Source organism: Zonotrichia leucophrys, chromosome 7 (genome assembly GCF_028769735.1).
Source record: "Zonotrichia leucophrys gambelii isolate GWCS_2022_RI chromosome 7, RI_Zleu_2.0, whole genome shotgun sequence".
NCBI classification, from domain to species: Eukaryota; Metazoa; Chordata; class Aves; order Passeriformes; family Passerellidae; genus Zonotrichia; species Zonotrichia leucophrys.
This window is the reverse complement of record NC_088177.1, coordinates 30,136,760-30,156,603: the sequence shown is the minus strand read 5'-3', so window position 1 is coordinate 30,156,603 and position 19,844 is coordinate 30,136,760. Positions and strand designations below refer to the sequence as shown.

Sequence of the window (19,844 nt, the reverse complement as noted above, 5' to 3'; positions counted from 1 at the left end):
CTTGTTAGTTGTCCCTTTATCCAGTTGCTAGTCCTGACCAGGGCCTGGAAAGGCCAGTATTGCAAATCCAGAGTGTTTCTGAAAAAAAGCAGCTCTTAAGAGACAACTCATTCTCCCTCAGACTCCAGGCTGGTGCCACTGGTCCTGCTGAGTTATGATGCTAAGCCACAGATCTGCCTGGATATTGTTCTAGATGGGCAATGACTGTCCTTCCCACCAAAGGAGATGTGGGGCCCTGGAGGTGTATGAGGGCAGATGAGAGGCCTAGGCCTGTTACAGCATATCTTCCCAAGAGCTCTCCCCTTCCAGTGCCTTTTACACAATCCTGAAAGTAGTTTCCTCAGAGCCAGTCCTATGTTAATGTGGTCAGTTCTGGGGGTTGCTTGCGCTGGGGGAGTGGATTCCGAGCCAAACCCAAATTATAGGTCACTGCTTAGCCCTCCTCTTGCCTCTGCCCTGTGGGGCCAAGAGTACAGGGCAATACACAGGTGCACAGTCATTTGGCACCTGGATGGATTTTGGTGCAAATAGGCACTGCTTTAATGCAACCCCAGACTTCCACGAATGTTTCTGCAAGTGAAGGAGCAGGATGCTGCTGGCTGGCATCTCAAACCCTGAGTTTGGCCATCCTCCAGAGGCTGGCTGCTCAGATCCAGCCTCTTCCCTCAAAAGCTGGGGGTCAGAACTGGCCAGTGAGTGACTGGCAAAAGTCCCACAGCAGTCTGGGAGGATGGGGAGTGTTTGTGGGGGAGCCAGAGGGACCCGATGCCATCACACGCAACATCTCTTGCTGCTTGCTTTTAATAGTGTTAATGCTACAGATGCTGCCAGTGCCTTCTGCCTGGCCTGAGGGCTTTTGCCAGTTAAGCCTCACAACAGCCTTGTGAGGTAGGTGGGTGACACAGGTGGACACCAAGCAAGGGGACCCAGGTCAGTGTGCAAGCTCTCTTCCTCCCCTCTGACCTGGAGGTTTGGTTTGTTTATCCCAAATTCATTTCCACGTACTGTTGCAAAATGCTCTCTCCTCCAGGCTGACAGCAGTGAGTCAGAGAAGGCCCTTACTAAAGCACTATTCCCAGGGAAAAATCCCTTCCCACTAACACATCTGGCATTTGATTGAAGTTATCCAAGTCCTCACTCTGATTTCCATGGCCGAATTCCCACGCTCCAAACATGGCACAGCAACGTTTCTGCTGAGAGTAATCCTGGCTCACCAGAGGAAGCCAAGGAGCTTCAACTGCTGTGAGGAGCAGAGATCTTCCATGTTTCAGGACACAATCGAATGCCTTTCTTGGAACACAGCAGTTTCATCAGAGAAGGCAGGAGGCAGCAGAACAAGCACCAATGTCAGGTAAAGTTTGTACCTTCTCACTCAAGTGTGGGCAGGCCATTCCCTCAGAAACCAGCTGAACAAGGACAGAGGGAGCACTAAAGGAAAATTAGGGTTTTCTTCAGGGCATGAGTGCTCAGCCCTCATCTGCAGGAAGGCACAACATCTGTCTCTCAGATCAGCCAGCCCAGGACAGGTAGTGTAGGCTCAGGCCAAGGAAGGAGAAAAAAAGAATGATTTTAAAGCATTAGGCTTGAAAATAGACCAGTGTTGGAAATTTAAGCACAGAAGGTTTAGGGCAGCAGGTTAAACCAACCCCTTCAGGTCAAGACCAGGCATGGAGTAAGCAGGGCAGCAGATGAGTTCTCAGTCAAGAAAGGGGGTAGTGCAGCTTAAGCTCAGCCAGACAGATGTGTGCACTGGCAAATGCCCTCTTGGCACACACTGCTGTTGGTTTCCTGGGGATCTCATACGAAGTTCTGGCAAGTCCATTGTAGCACTGCTATTTTTGCACTTAGCAGAAGGAGGAAGACAATTAACAACCCACGTGTGGGTACAAGAGGTGGGGGACAAGGCACAAACAAGTGTGAAGAAATCAGTATTGTCCAGCTGAGGCAGAGAGCTTACAGTAAGCCAGGCAAAGCAGGGAGCTCTCCTGCCACCCAGACGTGCCAGGGAAAGGTCTGCCTCAGCCCTGGTTGTAGGGAACAGGGAAGGATTTGAGAAATATCAGGGATCAACACCTTTGCTCCAAAAAGCAACAAAGAGGAGCAAGAGGGCAGAGGAAACAAAGGGAGCAGGCTCTGGAGAAGACCCAATGAATTAATTTAATAGCATTGCCTCACTTCAGAGGCTTGGAACCACTCTTCATGGCTTCTAAATGGGACACCATTTACATCTGTGGAGCAGCAGCAGATGGAACTGTGCCAAGTTTTAAACAGCAAATCCTCATTTAAGCAATATCAGCTTGAACGTTACAGGAGGGCAAGCTGTACCCAAAATACTGGGGCATGTCTTCACTTCTGGGTTGTCAGAAGTGCTAAGAGACAGCCTGACCTTGGAGGGGGCTTCTGACACATACAGGTTACAAAGCAGAGTACTCTCTTCCGAGACTCCATCAGCTTCAGCCTGCACAAAAGCAGCTGAAAGACAGGGCAGGAGCTCCAGCTAAATATGGGCTTCCTGGAGAAGCAGGAGCCAAGGTGAAGCCTTAGCCACCAGACAGCTGTGACCTGCCAATGTGCTGACTTAAGCTTAATTTGGATGTCCTGGCTGGGACTGGCCAATGTCCTGTGTAATAAGGATTTGCCTGGCCAATCCTAGCAGTTGAGAAAGTGCTCTGAGAAGGAATGGGGGACAGAGCAAGTGGAACTGAGCTCCAAGATACTGCCCCGGCACTTGGCACCACCACAGCTCTGCTGGCTTCCAGGGAAGGTCTTGCCACACTTTGGCTCTGCCATGGCACCATGCTGGGCTCAGACCTTTGCTCTGTAGGTCTGCACATTTCTTGGCATTTCACCTATAGGGACAATAGCTGCAGGTCCCCAAAGCTACCTCTCTCTTCTGGGTCCTCTGAGACCAAGGCTGATATGATCTGTCAGGGTTCCACTTCTCCAATGCTGGTAACAGCCAGCTGCTCATGCTAGGATACTTTACACTGCACATACCATGGCGACACTGCCTGTCCCAGGCCTGTCCCACGTGCCATCTGCCTCCTCCCTTCCAGGGGATACAGTATCTGCTTCCTACTGCTTCATTTTTCTCTCCAGAATAAGCCCTTTTTTCCCCCAGCCCAGCCCCTCATCATTCCTGCTAGGAGCCACTCTCCTTCTCAAGATGGGCTTCTCGATGTCCACTGGGCCTGAACACCCCTCGCCCTCTTGGTGCTCTGGGGTAGGAACCACGCTCCTGAACTCTGGACCTCTCCCACCTTCCACAATCCCAGGGCCTGTGGTGGCCCTGCCAGTTGGGGGCACCTTTGTGGTCACTGCGGTTGAACATCAGGTTCTCCTTTTTCCTGCCCCGGGCCTCAGTCCCCTCCTCTGTGCTCCATTTCTCCACTTCATGGTGCTCCTCTTTCAAGGCCAAGGTTTCTGTTGCTGGTGAGGGATCTTCACGGCACAACTCCCTTCTTTCAGCCAAGGGAGCAGCCCTGCTTCTACTGGGAGGCTTTGAAAACTCCTGGCTGTGCCGTCCAGCAGGTCTACGCTCTGCCCTCTGGCTGAAGACCCTGGGCCCCCTGGAGCCATGGAGTGGATGACAGGCTTCCTCTTCTGCTTCCTGTGAGCCACTGCACAGCTGCCTGCCCCGGCCTCTGGAGCCTGGCCTCTCCCCTCTGTGCCTCTCCCTCTTGCTCAGTTGCTCTCTGGGCACAGCACACCTCTCAGGCTGCCTGGGTTCCACCCTGGGCTCTGATGCCCCGGCTGGCTCAGGAGCTGAGGCTTGGCTGGGCGGCTGGGGCACATCGGCAGCGCGGGCACTCACCGACAGCTCAGAGACAGTGGCTGCTTGGCCTGGATCCACAGCAGCTGGAGGCTGAAAGAAAAGCCACTGGTTAAGAAAAGGCCAGGGGTGTCCCACAGCAGATGACAGTGCTTGGTGCTGCAGCCCAGAGCCCCCTGGAAGCTCTCTGCCCGCAGTGCCGTACCGCCTGGAGGCTGATGAAATATCGGTTCCTCTCTGCCTCGGGGTCGATGATTCCCCCTTTCTCTTGCTGTCTCTTGAAAATCAGGCGCAGTTCTTCCTGGTGCTGCAGCACCTTGGCATCTGGCCTGTATGGCTCCTGAGCACAAGAAAGCAAGGCAGGGTAAGGGCTCTCTCAACACCTAGCATGGATAGGCATGGCAGGGCTGGAAGCTACTCCCCAAACCCTTCTTTGCACAGTGGCAGGCAACCCACTTCCTTCTGCCACACTGACCAGGCCTACAGATGCATGGGAAATCCCTGGACAGAAGCTGAGCATCCATCCCAGTGCAGACCCACTGTTTCTGCAGTGACTGCCTTGGGCCATCCTGCTGTGGGGCAGGATGCAGAGCAGCTACCATCAGGTCACTCTCCTGACCTGACTGTATCCCAGTGAGTGCAGGGATGTTCCCCATGGCACAATCACCTTTCTCTCAGCACATCTGCTCAGCTCAGGGCTATAAAACTGAACCTGCTTGTGAGCTGCACTTGGAATGGGAAATCTAGGAGGACCTGAGACAGTGTGCATGCATTACAATGTCCCAGTTGAAGCTACCCAGTGAGGAGGCAGCTGAGCCCCCAGCTCTTACCAGCGGGTGCTGCGGGGGCGGTGCTGCCTTCAGAGCACAGAGATCATAGACCAGGGTCTCCCGGCAGACAGGGCACTGAACACCAACCTCCTGTAGGGAGGCAAGAGAGGATAGCAAACCCTGTCTGTGATCCAGCTCATGCACTGCCCCATAACCCCACCCTGGAAGTGGAACAGGGTCGTCTTCTTCACTCTTCTGCCAAGGTAAGGAAGCCAGAGGGGTTCCAGCAGCATGAAAGCAGCCCGGTGTCTCAACAACTGCTGTGGAAGGTGTCTCCACGTGAGGCATGCTGGGATTTGTGCTTCAGCAGCTGACTGCTTTACAAAGCACCTCTGTCAACATGTATGGCTTCAGCCCTCAGCTGAGTATTTTGCTCTGCAGCTGGCAACTGTTCCAACATATGCTAGGCAGGTTTTATCACCCCAAAAAACAGGTGGATTTGTGTTTACCCTGCTGCAACCCCCCACAGTTCAAGGACTAGGATTAGGGAAGGAGCCCTTTTTTCTAACTTCTGTGGTTCCAGAAGTCTAAAAATGCAACTCCCTTACCCTTACACAGCAGGCACTGACCCAGAGATCCAATAAACCAACTTGTTTGGTCAGAAAGGGCCCTTGGAGATAACTCAGTCTAATCCCTGTTGATTCTCAGCACAGGCTCCATGTGCCAAAGAGGGTGATACAGATGTTACAAGGGTCTGTGCAGGGGGCCAAGGAAGGCCCAGTACCTGTTTGGAGGATGGTGCAAGGTGCTGCTCCCTGTCCTCCTGCTGCATGAGGATCTCCTCCTCCATGTGCTGGGCATAGCGAGCCAGACAGTGGGAGTGGAAGTAGTGATAGCACTGGGTCTTTGTGAAGGCTTCTTTCTCCTGTCAAGACAAAAGTGCATCTTTGAAGGATTTCTAAGCAAAGAGTTGTGTAACCACCCAGCTGAGCTGGGTTTTCACTTCCATGTCAGTGGTATCCATAGGGAGCTAGTGCTAGCAGAGCCACCCAACATCATCTGTTGGGCTGCAGCTCCACTCCCTCAGCAATTACTAGGATGCTGCTTCTTGTTTCAAATGTCAGAACACTCCCAATGTTAATATGCAAAGATTCTATGACTGATTTCTCTGCATGTGTTCCTGTGTGACCAGCAATCTTCCCACCTGGTGTGCTCTCCTTCCTAGGCAGGTGTTGGCTTTCCTTGCAACCCCAGTAAGGCCTGCTCCCCTGTCCCCACAGACCTCAGCACCTGCATGGATATGTTCTAGTCCCTCCTCACCACCTGTGTGCTGAACTCCAGGTGAGGTGTAGCCAACACAGGGAAGCTGAAATGCACCATCAACTAGCCCCAGAACCTATGCTTCTTTGGAGATGCTCCAGCATGCCCCATGTCCATTTTTTGTAGAAGATTATCTAAAAGTTGATGGGAAGAGCAGCATGTATTGCACTAGGAAGGGCCCTGTGCAGACTGGGAGGCAGGGGGCTGCTGGGGTGTATCTTGGTCCCAGGCTGATATCCCAGTGTCAGACTTCCTGTTCTCTTGCCTCACTTCCCAGTCAGTTTGTGGGGTCAGGAGACACATGCCTACCTGGAATCCATAGAGGCAGATTACACACTGTCCTTGAGGAATATTGTTGTCAGTGAGGATCTCCTTTCCCTTCTGTGAAAGCATTAAAGAAAACGTTTTACTCACTGGCCTGCCCAAGGGCAGTTGGTGATCAGTGTCTGTGGCTGGTCACACCCAATCTCCTCACTCTCACCTCGATCAGTTCATAGAGCACCTCTGTCCCCAGCCTGGCTTCAGCAACACTTCTGAGGGTCTGGGAAATCCTACAGCAAAGCAGCAGAAATCCTTTACACAAACTTAGCTACACCTTTTCACTGTCCCACATACCTGCCATCCTGCCATGATGACAAGAGAAAAAAGGAGAACAGTGGCCTTCAGGCTTTGCTTGGAGCACAGGATGGGCACACATGCACACACATATTCACATGCTGTCCTGGCTCCCCACAAGCCAGTGCACAGGAAGCCTTTGTTATGACAGGACTTGCAGGAGCAGGTTTGCTGATAGCCTCAGCTTGAGCTCAGCCAGCACCCTTTGGTTTTGGTGAATCACAGGCTTTGTTTATGTGATGGCAGCCCCTGTGCAGGTCTGTTGGGAGCCGCATCCTCTCATACTGCTGGCAGGCACCAAGGTCTCTGCACACATTCTACTCCGCCAAGGACTGAAGCATAAAGGCAACAATGGGCTGCCCAAGGACGTGGAACAGTCTCACCTCTGTCAAGGCAGGACCAGCAACTTTCAAGGCTCCAGGGATTCAAATAACATTTCTGGGGAACCACAGGGGAATAACCACAAGGTGGACCCCTCTGTGTCAAATTTAGCACCAGTGGCTCCTGAGAGATTTAGGACAAAGTGATTTAGGGACCTGTATCCATCTGTTAACCAGACACGGGATGTCATGTGAATTACAGAAAGCTTGTCCATCAGTTCTGCCTCCTGGATCTCTGGAGGAAAGAACTGCCACTCCCCACCCTCCTGACACTCACTTTTGAATTTGCTCATCTGACAGCCCCCGCGGATTCCTGATGGAAATCTCCGGAGCTTTATCAGGATACTAGAATAAAAGAGAAACACCCAAAGCACAACAAGGAAGGTGGAGAGGCCCGAGGCTCGGAGGCGCAGGGGCGGGGGGCGCGGGCAGCCTACCTGAGGGGGCACGGAGAGCACCAGGGTGAAGCGGACGTACTGGGAGTCCTGGTCCTGGGCCGTGGCAGGGTGCAGGGTGATGCTGATCTCCCAGGGCTCCCACCTGCACAAGGGGCAGCTCGGGGTGAGCAGGGCGGCGCGGGGCCGGGACGGGGATGGGGATGGGGAAGGCGGGCCGTACCTGCCCAGGCCCCGCGCCACCTGCAGCTCCTCCAGGTAGATGGACTCCAGCACCTCCACCTCCGGCGGCAGCGCCCTGCGGGAACCGATCAGGCGGGGGTCAGCCGGCTCCGGCGGACTGGGGGTGCGGGACAGCGGGGGTGCGGGGAGCGGGAAGGGGGCGGGCACGTGGGAGGGTGCAGACACCGGGGAAGGCACGGGGGCTGTTACCAGTCCGTCGCCTCCGCTTCCTCAGCGGCCGCCGCCATCTCCCCGCTGGCCCCGGAAGCGGAAGGGGAGCCCGTTGCCAGGAGACGCCGCGGCGGCGGGGCCGGGGCGGGAGCGGAGCGCGGTTCATCCCGCAGCGGGAGCGCTGCCGCCGGGGCTCGGGGCTCGTCCTGCCTTCCAGCCGGTGGGCAGCAACAAAGCCTGGGCCGGCGGGGGCGACACTCGCCCCGGGGAACGGGGCCGGATGCCGCCCCGCGGGAGGAGAGGTGCCCGCGGAAGGGGACTCGCTGCTCCTCCCCGGCCTCCGTGCCTCGGCAGCTCGGCGGCCCCGTCCCGGGCGATGGAGAACTACCACGTCCTGGAGAGGATCGGCGAAGGGTCCTTCGGGCACGTGTACAAGGGGCGCCGGAGGCACAGCGCCCAGGTGAGGGGACAGGACTGGGGCTCTGCTGTGCGGGGCCGGGGCTGATTTCTGCTGCCTCTTGAATTCTAACTCTACCAGGATTTTGGGACCCGGCATCTATTCGGCTTTCTGCTGACGGTCCTGACCAGCTCCAGCTGGCACTAAGTCATCTGGATTCAAGGGACATCAGGAGCGACCTCAAGAACTCAAAGCAGAGCCAGCACTAAATTTAGATCCTCTGAAACCCCCAAGACAAGCACCCATAGCTGGTGCCTGACTATTACTAGAATGAATGTGTTTTCCTCTTAGCAAGTTCAATCTCCTTCCATTTCAATTTGTAATTCCCATGTCGTCCTCCCACATGCTTCAGTCCCCTCATCATCATGGGTCTCTCTGCTATACCCATTCCAGCCTATTGATGTCCTTCTGGGCCAAAAACCTGGCCACAATATTCCCAACATGGTGCACAAAATTAGAAATAAAGGTCAGTAATCACTTTGCTGCAGTTCCTGCCTGTTGATACAGCCCGAGGTGCTGCCAGTGTTCCTCATTTCCAGGGCACACTGCTGGCTAATGTTCTGCCTGCTGTTCACCAGCATCTCGAGGTCCTGTCCCATATTTCTGAAGTCCTGGTTTTATCTGTGTTCACTGATTGCATTTCTTTGCTTTAAATGCCAGTGTGAAAAGAAGTGTGAGCAGCAGTATTGATGTGCAAGGGCCTGGGGAGAGCCCTAGGTCCAAGTGAACAAATGTCTCATTGTTCTACTGTATTTGTTCAGCTGGAACCCTGTTTGGGTTAAAAGCTGCCTTTGCCAGGGTGGGTCTGACCAGGAGTCTGGTCTGATCCCAGCTTTTTCTGCTTTGGAAGGTGGTGGCCTTGAAGTTCATCCCCAAGGTGGGGCGGTCTGAGAAGGAGCTGAAGAACCTGCAGCGGGAAATTGAGATTGTGAGAGACCTCCATCACCCCAACATCATCCAGATGCTTGACAGCTTTGAGACTGCTAATGAGGTGAAGGGGATTACTCCAGGCAATGGCTTTTGCTTGACTGGGGCAGGGGAACAAGGGCTGTCCCCTGCCATTGTAGGGACATCTTTCTCAGGAGATGCTGGTGACTTCATCTCAGGGTCTAGTTAGTGTTTTTCAGAGCCCTTTAGTATGTGCCATGTGGGGAGCCACCACCTGTGTGGGCTGCACTAGGTCATGTGCAGAGGTGTCCTTCCTGTCCTGTCCTTCCCTCTTGTCTTGTTTTTGCTGGCTGAGATATGGACTGCTACAAGACCTCTGTCAAGTGCCAGGTCTTTGCTGCTGTCCAGCCATGGGAGCTCTCTTCCATTCCAAGTCCCAGCCCAAGCTGATGGACTTTGCATAATGCCACCCAAACACTATCCTCAAATTTCTTACCCTGCTTTATCCTGGTCCCCAGGGCCTGATCTCGCCATGTTGCTCTTCCCTCCAGGTGGTGGTAGTGACTGACTATGCAGAGGGAGAGCTCTTCCAGATCCTGGAGGATGATGGGACCTTGCCTGAGAGCCAGGTATCTCTGTCATTGCAGTGACCATGCAGTGTTTGCTGCAGGCTAGAGAAAACAGGACCTGTGTGCCTGCAGGCAGAGGGTCTCAGCTGTGAGCCAGGAGATGGCAGGAGGGTGAGGGTGCCTCTGGGACTTTACCTGGCAGAGCTTCTGAAAAGGATGGAGAGAGGGCCAAGTTGGTATTGTGGGACAGTGGGGCCCTGCAGAGACCTCAGTTTCTCTGTTCCCTTTACAAGGGCCACAGCACTAGACTGCCTTGGCTATTGGCCCACTCCAAGAAACTGCTGGCCCGCAGCTGGGGTTGGTCCCTGCCCCAAACTGGACAAAAGTAGAAGTAGTGTGGGAGCCAGGCTGTAAGGGACCTAGCCCCTGTGGTTGTGCCAGTGGGTGGCACCATGGGACACAGGGTGAGGCTTCTGTGTCTCTGCCAGGTCCAGGCCATAGCTGCCCAACTCATCTCTGCTCTCTATTACCTGCACTCTCACCGCATCCTGCACCGTGACATGAAACCCCAGAACATCCTGCTGGGCAAAGATGGTGTTGTCAAACTCTGTGACTTTGGGTGAGTGCTGGGGGCCAGCTTGAGGGGAATGCTGGGCTTTGGAGCAGCCAAGGGATTTCCTGCATGCTGTAGAGGAGGAGTGGGGGAGTGTTTAAGGGGGCCTGGATTCTGTGCATATTTAGAGGTTAACCTGAGAGGGGAGATTTTGTTCTCCAGAGGAGGATAAACTCATAGGGAACTCCCTGGGAGCTGCAACAGATGTTTCAGCCTGGACTTGAGATCTGTGCTTTGCTCTGAGCAGATTTGCCCGTGCCATGAGCATCCACACCATGGTGCTGACGTCCATCAAGGGCACCCCGCTGTACATGTCCCCTGAGCTGGTGGAAGAGCGGCCGTATGACCACACAGCAGACCTGTGGTCTGTGGGCTGCATCCTGTACGAGCTGTTTGTGGGCACCCCTCCCTTCTACACCAACAGCATCTTCCAGCTTGTCAGCCTCATCATCAAGGACCCTGTCAAATGGCCTGTGACCATGAGCCCAGTGTTCAGGGTAAGGGCTGGGGCCCTGTCTGCAGGGTGAGATCTGTTAATGCAGTTTTGGCCTCACCTGCTGCCCTGGTGGGTCACTCTTGGCTTTTATGTCCCCTAGCAGGGACTTCAGAACACAGAAAAGCAATGAGAGTTGGACCTCCTGGAAGGGGAATCCTTATCACTGTTATCAAATGTCTGCTGTCCATAAGCTGTGAAACTGGGTCTGACAGCAGAGGAGTGATTTATTGGGTTGTGAAGGGGAATGCCTTGCCATCTGCCCCAAGCACTAGAGGTAGTCCTTTCCCAGAGCTAGGCAGGAAAGGCAGGCCTCCTGGGTGCCCTCACTGAGGGAGACTGGTGGGCACACTGTGCTCACTGGTGGGTGCTGAACGTGTATCAGTGATCCTGCTGCTCTGCAGGACTTCCTTCAGGGATTACTGATGAAGGACCCCCAGGAGCGCCTGTCATGGCCGGAGCTGCTTTCTCACCCCTTCATTGCTGGACGTGTTACTGGTGAGTACTTACTCCTTTTCCAAAGCTGTCCAGGTCTGTTTCCTTCTACTACTGTCTGGAGACTGGGAGGACCTCCCTGCCCGGCTATTTTTACTATCCTGGTCTATGCCTCTCTCCTCTCAGCTTTTTCCAAGCACTGACTCCTAGCTCCTGCTCCTGGTCTTGCTCTGGGTTCCTTGGGATTCCCCTGGGATCTCAAGAGAGATCACTCTGTGTCCCACGAGAGAGCTGCTGCTGAAGTTCTCCTCTTGTCTCCCCAGTGATTGATGACACAGAAGAGCATGGGATTTCAAACCCCTTCACCATGAAGCTGTCTCCAGAGCTGCAGGCCCTGAAGGAGCAGCAAGTCCATTCCATGGTCCCCAGGAGCAGCTCGTCCAGGATCTTGAGAAAGGCCCAGCAGAAGATGGTTGAAGAGATACAGAAAAAGGTGGAGAAAAGTCTGAGGTTCCCCTGGCTATGTCTCACAGTCAAGGCAAAGGAAGGACACTGAAGCAGGCCCTGGGGGAAAACACAGGAGTACCTGGGTCAGACTGGGGTGTCAGCAACACACAAGGCAGGACGTGCAGTGCTCATGGTGGTAGGGTCTAGGGGACTCATCTGACTGAGTAACCCTGCCCTGACCAAACTTCTCTGCCATCACCAGGGTCAACTGAAGGCAGGTGATCCATCTATGAAGGATTCTGTCAATGGACATCCCACACCTAGACCTAGACCAGCATCAAGGAAGGCAGCCCCTGAGGAGAGGGAGCCATTGGCTGCCTCCAATGAGAAGAATCCATATCTCCTGCAAGGAAAGAGCAGCACAGCAGAGTTTGAGGAGTTTGAGGAGTCTCCTCCCACCCCAGGGTGAGGGAGGCAGAGGCTGGGGCAGGAAGAATAAGGAAAGGAAAGGTCTTTCTGTACTGACTGTAGTGTTTCCTTGGCCAGGCAGCACAGCCTCTCTCAAGACTATGAGTGGGAGTTTCTTGGAGCAGGTTCCCCTCCACAGCCTGATGCTGGCAGGGCAAAGCCCTGCAGCAGGCACAGCATCGTGGACCTGGAGACTGAGGTAAGATGGTGTCTTCAGTGAGGACAGCAGGGCCCAGTTGCCAGGGGCTGCTACAGAGGCCCTGGAACTAGCAGGTCTGTGTCACCAGTCCTCTCTTCTGTGGCTAGGAGCTGGAGAGTGATGAGGAGTGGCAGCAGCTGAGTGAGGACACTGAGGCCTCAGCCATGCAGCTGAGCATGCCTCTGGGCCTGCTGAGGGACCCAGCTTTCCAGCACCGTGTCCGGGACCGCCTGGCAGACTCTGCTCAGCAGGTAAGGGATGGCTGGCCCAGGCAACTAAGACTGGAGACTTGGATGCTGCCTTCTTCATCAGGATTAGGTTGGAAACATATGGAGAATCCTCAGTTCAGCCAGCAAAAAGGTCCTCTGCTTCTCCAGGAGTTGGAACTGTCTTGTGCACTTGGCTTGCCATCTGCTGCTCTGCTGTCCCCTGCCTGAATGGGTTGAAGGGCTGCTCCATGGCTGGTGGAGACACCAAAACTGCTGCTCATTATAAGCTCATCTGCCTTCTCTGTGTCCAGGTGCTGGAAGGGATGCTGGAGGGAGCCTCTCATCTTCGTTCTGTGCTTCGTGTTATTGGCAACCTCCTGTCTACCCAGTGTGATGCTGAGCTGCTGGACCACTTCTGCCAAGAGCTGAATGTGCCTCTGTCCCTGCTGTGTCTAGCCAAGCAGATCCTGGAAAGTGCTGTCACCAAGCAGGTGTGTGTAGAACCCCAGGGAAATATGGGCGCTTTCCAGCCCTGCAGAGTGCTGCTGCTGAGGAGGCCCTGGTGTCCTGCTGGATCTGGCACACAGGTTCCTCTTCCAGGCACCCTTGGGAAGGGGGAGGTTCTGGTAGGGAAGGATCCTGTTGTAGTGGTGTGGGGATGGCCAGCAGACAATCCCCATTTGTGGTTTCTTTCTGGATTCTGCAGCAGCCCTGGTGTATCGCTGTGCTGACAGACCTCCTCATGGTGACAAAAGTTTATTTCAGCAGTGAATGTAGCCTGGAAGAGAGTGGGCAAAAGGACAGGTAGGGACAACCTTCTGTTTCCTGAGGTCTCGTGTGGTCACTTTGGGGACTACAGGCAGTAGGTGGAAGGGTGATGTTCATACTCTGCAGCTGGAGTTGTCTCTGTGGGGGAGCATCATGGTCTAAGTGCTTCATGCCATATTGCTGTGCTCAGAGGAGCACTTTCCTTGAACGGGATTAACTGAAGGCAAGGCACAGCTGACAAGTCTGGTGGTGCTGCCTGCTGACAGCAGCTCACAGTGTGAGTGAGTGCTGCCTGCTCCATTAGCCAGGGCCATGTGAGCCTGTCCTCACAGCAAGGGGCCATGCGTTTCTCTGCACTCACATGTCCCTGCTCTGCCCCCAGTCTGCAGGAGAGTGCTGACTGCTTCCTGGCACTGCTGCCGGAGCTGCTGGCTGTGCCAGTCGACAGTGAGATGAGACTCTGCCAGCAAAGCCTCCTGGTAAGGGTGCTCCCGTCTCCCTGCTTCACACCCTCTGCCCCCAGGGACAGAAGCTCCATGGGGGTGTCTGTGTGTGTTGGAGGAATGCAGCCTGAGGACCCTGCTCCTAACTACGGGGCCTGATGCGTTCATGTCAGGGCAGGCTGTCTCACCCATTGGGGTTTTTGTGGGGAATTGCATACAAAAGAAGGTCTCTGAAGGGGCACTTTCACTGGCCTTACCGTTCTGGTGTGGCTTTACTAGCTGAGCCAATGGCCAGTGCAGTCCCTTGTACACACTCTTGCACAAAAAGTGTCACTTCACCAGACATGGCCCTGGCTCTGCTGCCAAGAGTTCTGTTGCTGGGATTGTGCTGGGTGGGCACAGCAGGTTCTCAGCATTGGAGTCTGATTCACATGTGGCTCAGGCAGGAGATGCATACAGGCTTGCATTTGATATCTTTTAGCCTTTGTTTTTGAGCAAAAATAGCTGTTGGGCATGCTCTGCCAGGCTGTGATAGAGGTGAGGAGGGACACATGCCTCCATGTGTACCCCTCATTTCAGCAGCATGCAGCCAGATGTGGGTCCCATACAGTAACTGTCTGGAGTGGGCATTTGGAGGTCCCTGAAGTTCCAGCATGAGTCCTTCTCCCATCTCTTCTGTCCTCCCACAGCTTCCTCCTGGGCTGTCCTTTTCTTTCCTCTCAAACTCAGTCTGCAGTGATGGCAACCCCTGTGTCTTCCCCAGTGCTTCACCCAGCTCTGTGAGAGCCTGGACACAACAGACCCTTCTGTCTCTGCACAATTCTACACCAGGCTGCAAGAGGAGCATCAGCCCCTGCTGAACAAACTCCTTCAAGAATCCATCTTACAGCAGCCTGCTCTTCGAGGTAGCAGTGATAGCAGCTCACCACCTCTTCCTGGGGTTTCTTCTCCTTTCTCCCCTTGGGCTCCATCAGAGCACTGACAGCCATCGTAGTGCTGTTGGCCAGAAGAGGTGGCTGAAATTTATCTGTCCAGACCCCTACTAACTTGGGCTCTCCTCCCTCAATCCCAGATCTCACCCTTCTTATGTCACAGACCTGACTTTTTCTCACTTGCCATCCAGCCCTACCCTGCTGCCCCTCAGCACCTTTAGCACAATGAGTCCCCAGCTCTGTCCCTGTGCAGGTGCAGCAGTGGAAGGCAAGTCAGCCCATGACCAGAGCCCATGTGTGGCAGAGCTCTTCCTGGCTGCATTGGCTGCTGCATGCAGCATCCCCCTGGAGAGAAGCAGCTGTCGGGAAGCCAAGCAGCAGGTCAGACCAGCTCTCTGTACAGGGTGAAGAGGTGTGGTCCTCCCAGGGGCAGCAGCCCTTTCTAGGAGGATCTCTTTCTCAACAGTAGAGTGGAGGGCTGGGATCCTCTGGCTTTATTGGCTGCAGGGCTCATATTTGTGGGCTGCACCTCCCCAGCCAACAGCTGACCTTAGGAATGTAAGGATTCTTGAATCAATTGAGACTCAAACTTAGGATCTGAACTGTGAGATGGGCTAAGTAAAGAACTAGGCAATGCAGGGAAAACAAGAATTCTTTTATTACAGTGATATGAACTGTAGGAAATCTGAAATTGAAGGGGTAGTAAGAGGGAAAACAATTACAGGTTTACATTTGATTATTTAATGCTGGGTCAACAAGGAGGGAAGGAGGAATCTTACCTTGCTCATCTCAACTGTGGAACTGTGCATCAAAGCCATGCTAGGTGATGGCAGATAGGCATCCCTTAGCAGACACAGGCAACATGTAGGAAGCAGATGTTTCTTTCATTAAATTGTTGCTAGCATCAAACCCTTCTAGTCTGGGCAGTGCTTCAGGTGCCCAGAGTCCAAAACAGGCTGATTTCTGCAGGTTGCTTACGCAGTAGCTGAAAACCTTATGGAAGGAGAGAGTCAGCAGCTTGCAAGGCTGCTGGAGAGACTGGAGGACCCAGGCTGCTCCTTGAACATCCTGAAGGTAATGGCCCAGTCCTTTTATCTGGCTCTGCCCAGAGGTGCCTGGGCCTTTGCTCTGGAATTAGGAGCATGGCAAAGAGGGAACTGTGAGCTTAGCCCTCAATGGTTCCCATCTGCCCGGTGTGAGTTGTTGAATAAATGAATCCATGGTAGTCATGGAGTGGAACCTGTCTGCAGGGGCTGGTGGCATCTCTCCCCTCTGCCTTGCAGATCCTCTATGCTGGCTGCCATGCCTACCCCAACCTGTGCCAGCACCTGGGAAGGAGCCAGCCTCTGTGGGGTTCCCTCATACAGATCTTGCAGGGTGAGGTAGGACTGACCACAGCCCTCATGGAGGGGTAGGAGTGTGGGCAAGCAGGATGCATTCCTCTGAGCACTGGTCAGATGAATCTGTGGGGGAAGAGGAGTTTTAGGGAGTTAATCAGAAGAGTGCAGTTCTCCTTTGGGGCCCAGAAACACCTCCTCCTTCCCTGCTATGACTTCTGTTCCTTTGGTAGGTCCCTGTGCTGGAGGTGACCCAGGAGGCAGCCTGTGAAGCCTCTCTGTACCTGCTGGCCCTGCTCACCCTGCAGCTTCAGGCATCCCCTCCCAGGTAAGCAGACACTTTCATTCGTGGGTGGGAGAGGAACATGCCCTGCCCTGAACAGCACTCTGTCCTGCACACTGCCTGGAGCTGGAACCTGGTCCCACTGATCCCTCTGACCCATACATACCAGCAGAATGCTGGGCAGTGTGGGTGGGTGCTGGGGATGTGTTGAGGATGACCCAGTGCAGACAAGGAGTGCTGTGAACCAGGGCTCCTCCTGAAACATGGCTGCTTCCCAGCTGTGTGGGTATTGGATGCTGCTGTTCTGCATGATGTGGAGCTGTGGGAACATAGTGCTTCTCTCCTGGTCCCTGCATTTCAGGTGTGAGGAGATGGTTGCCCTGGCTGTGGATATCGTCACCCAGTCTCCTGTTGTGTCTCTTGTGGTAAGCCACCCCCCCACCAGAGCCACTACTGAGAGCCTTGCAGACCCCTGCATCCCATTTGGGCCTTACTGTTCCTCACTCAGGGTGGGATGAGGCCAAGGGATGAAGGGTCAGTAGTGACTGAGTAGATGGGAAAGTCCCAAAGGTGCTGAACTCTCCTTGTCCCACAGGGTGCTGCAGCATTTCTCCTGGCACAGCTCAGTCGGCATGGGGTGGCTTTGGAGCTCAAGAGAGAAAAGATCCTACCAGTGGTAACAAATGTGCTGACTGCACCTGCTGAGGTATGGGATGGGGACAGAGAAGCTGGGGACCCATGCATACCCTACTGCAGAGGTGTGCAAAGATGGGCTCAGAAGGGTGCAAGAGTGATGCTGCTGCCCTCAAGCCCAGCACCCAGCTTCAGAGTGTCTCCCACTCTCTTACAGCTGCAGCTCCCCCTGCCAATGGGTGCTGGTCTCTATGATGGGTTGTTTTTCCTCCTGCTGAAGCTCCTTGAACAGGTACCAGTCTAGCCATGTCTTCTGCCTGGTCTCTGCCAAAAGGTGTGGTGGCAAAAAGGCCTGAATGCACATTGGTAACGAGGCTGAGGGAAATCAGGAACTGTGCAGTTTTGGCTGCACAACCCCATGAAAGTCACCTTGTGTCCCTGCAGGGCTGATGGGAGAGTGGTGGGTGGGGAGGGGTGATCCATGGGCTCACTGGAGTGAAGGAGGGCAGAGATGCCCTGGGACTGACACTGCTGAAAGGTGCAGGAGGACTCCTGGCCCATAGGTGTCTAGCCCTGACCTTCAGAGAACCATGGGACTGGCAGAGCCATGTATCAGAACCCTGGGGGGCCATGAAGGCCTCTGACATCTGCCTCTCTGCCTCTAGGAGGATGTGGTCTTGGAGCAGGGCTTTGCTTCCTCTGAACTATGGAGCCTGGTCTGCCATTGTGTAGCGGTGGTGCTTCATGTGGGCACCACCAGTGCAGTGCTGGAGGAAGATCCACCCCCAAGTGCTGGTCACCCCACGGCAGAGCCAGACTGGAACCTCCTCTCCCCTCAAGGTAGGAGCTGTGGGACAGCAGGGCATCTGCCCTGGACCCTGCTTCACATCCTGCCCTCACACTTGCCCATGTCTGTCCCCTTCCACATCTGTTCCCTGAGGCCAGAGGACACAGGTGGTTTTTTTGAGGATTGCAGTGTCTGCTGGGGAGAGAGGGCTGGGCTGGCCCATGCTGTGCCCAGCTGGCAGCAGCTCAGCTGAGCTGGCTGTGGAGGAGCAAAAAGGATGTCTGTGCTGCTGGGAATGTCCACTGGCAGGTGTGACCACCTGGGTGGAGATTTTCTGGTTTTTGCAGGGAATCACAGAATCCACCCTGGAGCAGGCTTGAGAGAGCACAGACAGAAGTGAAGAAACATTACAGCCTTCTCTATCTTTGCCCTTCTGCCTGCTGTTTTCTCTGCAGGAACTCTGTTATTCCTCAGCCTGGCCCTCAGCATCTTCACTCGTGAGTCCCACCAGTGTCTGCCTCAGCTCACCCAGTCCCATGGTGTCCTCATGGTGACACTGAAGAGACTGCTGTCCCCTGGCTTCTTGGCAGGCGTGGCACAAATGTGAGTTGTGGAAGGGCTGAAGTGGGCAGAGCTCAGCTGCTGAATGGGGCATGGACATGAGCACACCAAGGGCTGAGAAGTTTCTGACCTCGCACTTGCAGAACCTCTCCTTAGTGACTGGCACAGGGAATGCCCTTTGCCCCTTGCCCTGAGGTTTTTTTGATTGTCTCTGTATTAAGCCCTCTTTCTTTCACTAATTCAGGCAAGCAGGAAAAGATGGGGACCCTGAGGTTGTCCCAGATGTGGTCATCCAGGTCTGCCAGCTCCTCTCTTTCCCTTTTGCCCTGGATGTGGATAAAGACACCTTAGCACTGATTATGGAGGCTGTGAGAGATACCCAGATCCCTGCCCAGCTGCTACAGGTACTTTCTTGGCCCTGTGTTCCCCCTCCGGTGGTGACATCTCCCTGCTGGCTGCTTTCAGTTGCTGCCTTCAGCTGATGCTTGGCTTGGCTCATGTGTGAGCAGTCACTCAGCAGTGCTGTCTGTCCTTCTGCCTTAGGTCTGCACTCACCATCTGCCCTTCTCATTCACCGAGCTCCCCATGGGCCTCTTGTGCCAATTTGTGGTGTCTGATATACAGGTCATAGACCAAGTGGTGAGGGAAGCTGCTGCCTCGGAGCACATTACTGCCTTCTTGAAGTCTGTCTTGTCCTCAGACAATGTCATACTCACAAGTGACCTCCTGTCTCTCCTGACCCACGTGGCCCGGGCCAGTTCCGAGCACCTGCCCTTTCTCCAGAGGATCCTGAGGGACTCAGATGTGGCTGACCAGCCACTGACCTACCTGCTCAGCCACAAGCAACACCTGATACGGGCCAGAACCTGCAACTTGCTGGGCAACCTGCTCCGGCACAGCTTTTCCCCAGCGCTGCAGAGCCAGCCAGGTTGGCTGGAGAGGCTGCTAGAGTGCCTGTGGGACCCGGCGAGCAGCGTGCGCAGGGCAGCCACCTTCGCAGTGGGCAATGCCGCCTGCCACGCGTCCTGCCCGGCGGAGACGCTGGGCCGGGCCGTGCCCGCGCTGACCCGGCTGCTGAGCGACTCGCGGGCCCAGACGTGCCACAACGCGGCCCTGGCCCTGAGCAACCTGGGCCAGCGCGGGGAGGAGCTGCGGGATCTGCTGATCCAGAGCGGGGCCCTCGACCGCCTGCTGCAGGTGACCTGCCAGGACCCGCGCAAGGCTGTGCGGGAGGGAGCCCTCGAGGCGCTGCGAGCCCTCAGCCACCACCCGGGGATCCAGCAGGTACGGCACCGGGACCCCGCTCCTTTGGGGGACCTGATAGAGCTGTAGGAACAAGGGTCAAGCTGGTGGGTGACTCCTGTTCCTCTCTTGGCTGTGCAGGTCCTGCTGTCCCTCAAAGCCACCGAGAGGCTGGCGGCGCTGGCCGCTGTCAGTTCCCAGCCGCCCTTTGCCCGGCACTACGAGCCGCTATTCCGCCGCCGGTGCGAGCAGCTCCTCCTCCGCCTCGCAGCTCCGCCCGGCCGCGCGGGGCCCAGCCCGCTGTCGCCGCGTACCGGCGCTGAGCGGTGATGCCCGGGCATCCCGGGACGCCACGGACGCTTCCTTCACCCCCCTCAGGCTCCAGCCGGACCTTCCTTGCAACCAGCGCTGTCCGCCTGAGGGGGACTCTACCCG

General features: G+C 55.2%; 2 protein-coding genes across 2 annotated transcripts; one reads left to right on the top strand and one right to left on the bottom strand.

Moving 5' to 3' along the window:
• Positions 1–785: 785 nt before the first annotated feature.
• RNF25 (ring finger protein 25) lies at positions 786–7,778 on the bottom strand. The gene is made up of 10 exons (XM_064717903.1): positions 7,685–7,778; positions 7,476–7,550; positions 7,295–7,397; positions 7,135–7,202; positions 6,344–6,413; positions 6,172–6,243; positions 5,327–5,467; positions 4,603–4,692; positions 3,978–4,112; positions 786–3,865 (listed from the first exon to the last, which is right to left on the bottom strand). Exons 1-10 carry the CDS (start codon positions 7,720–7,722, stop codon positions 3,143–3,145), a joined length of 1,515 nt encoding a protein of 504 aa, XP_064573973.1. The 5' UTR covers positions 7,723–7,778; the 3' UTR covers positions 786–3,142.
• Positions 7,779–7,844: 66 nt separating this feature from the next.
• Positions 7,845–19,750, top strand: STK36 (serine/threonine kinase 36). The gene is made up of 26 exons (XM_064717901.1): positions 7,845–8,105; positions 8,953–9,093; positions 9,542–9,619; positions 10,048–10,178; positions 10,420–10,669; positions 11,070–11,163; positions 11,424–11,593; positions 11,810–12,012; positions 12,094–12,214; positions 12,322–12,465; positions 12,735–12,914; positions 13,130–13,227; positions 13,574–13,670; positions 14,398–14,539; positions 14,820–14,947; positions 15,536–15,640; positions 15,850–15,948; positions 16,137–16,231; positions 16,548–16,611; positions 16,782–16,892; positions 17,037–17,111; positions 17,485–17,659; positions 18,062–18,209; positions 18,412–18,571; positions 18,711–19,451; positions 19,551–19,750. The coding sequence occupies exons 1-26, from the start codon at positions 7,926–7,928 to the stop codon at positions 19,737–19,739; spliced, it is 4,119 nt and encodes a 1,372-aa protein (XP_064573971.1). The 5' UTR covers positions 7,845–7,925; the 3' UTR covers positions 19,740–19,750.
• Positions 19,751–19,844: the final 94 nt, after the last annotated feature.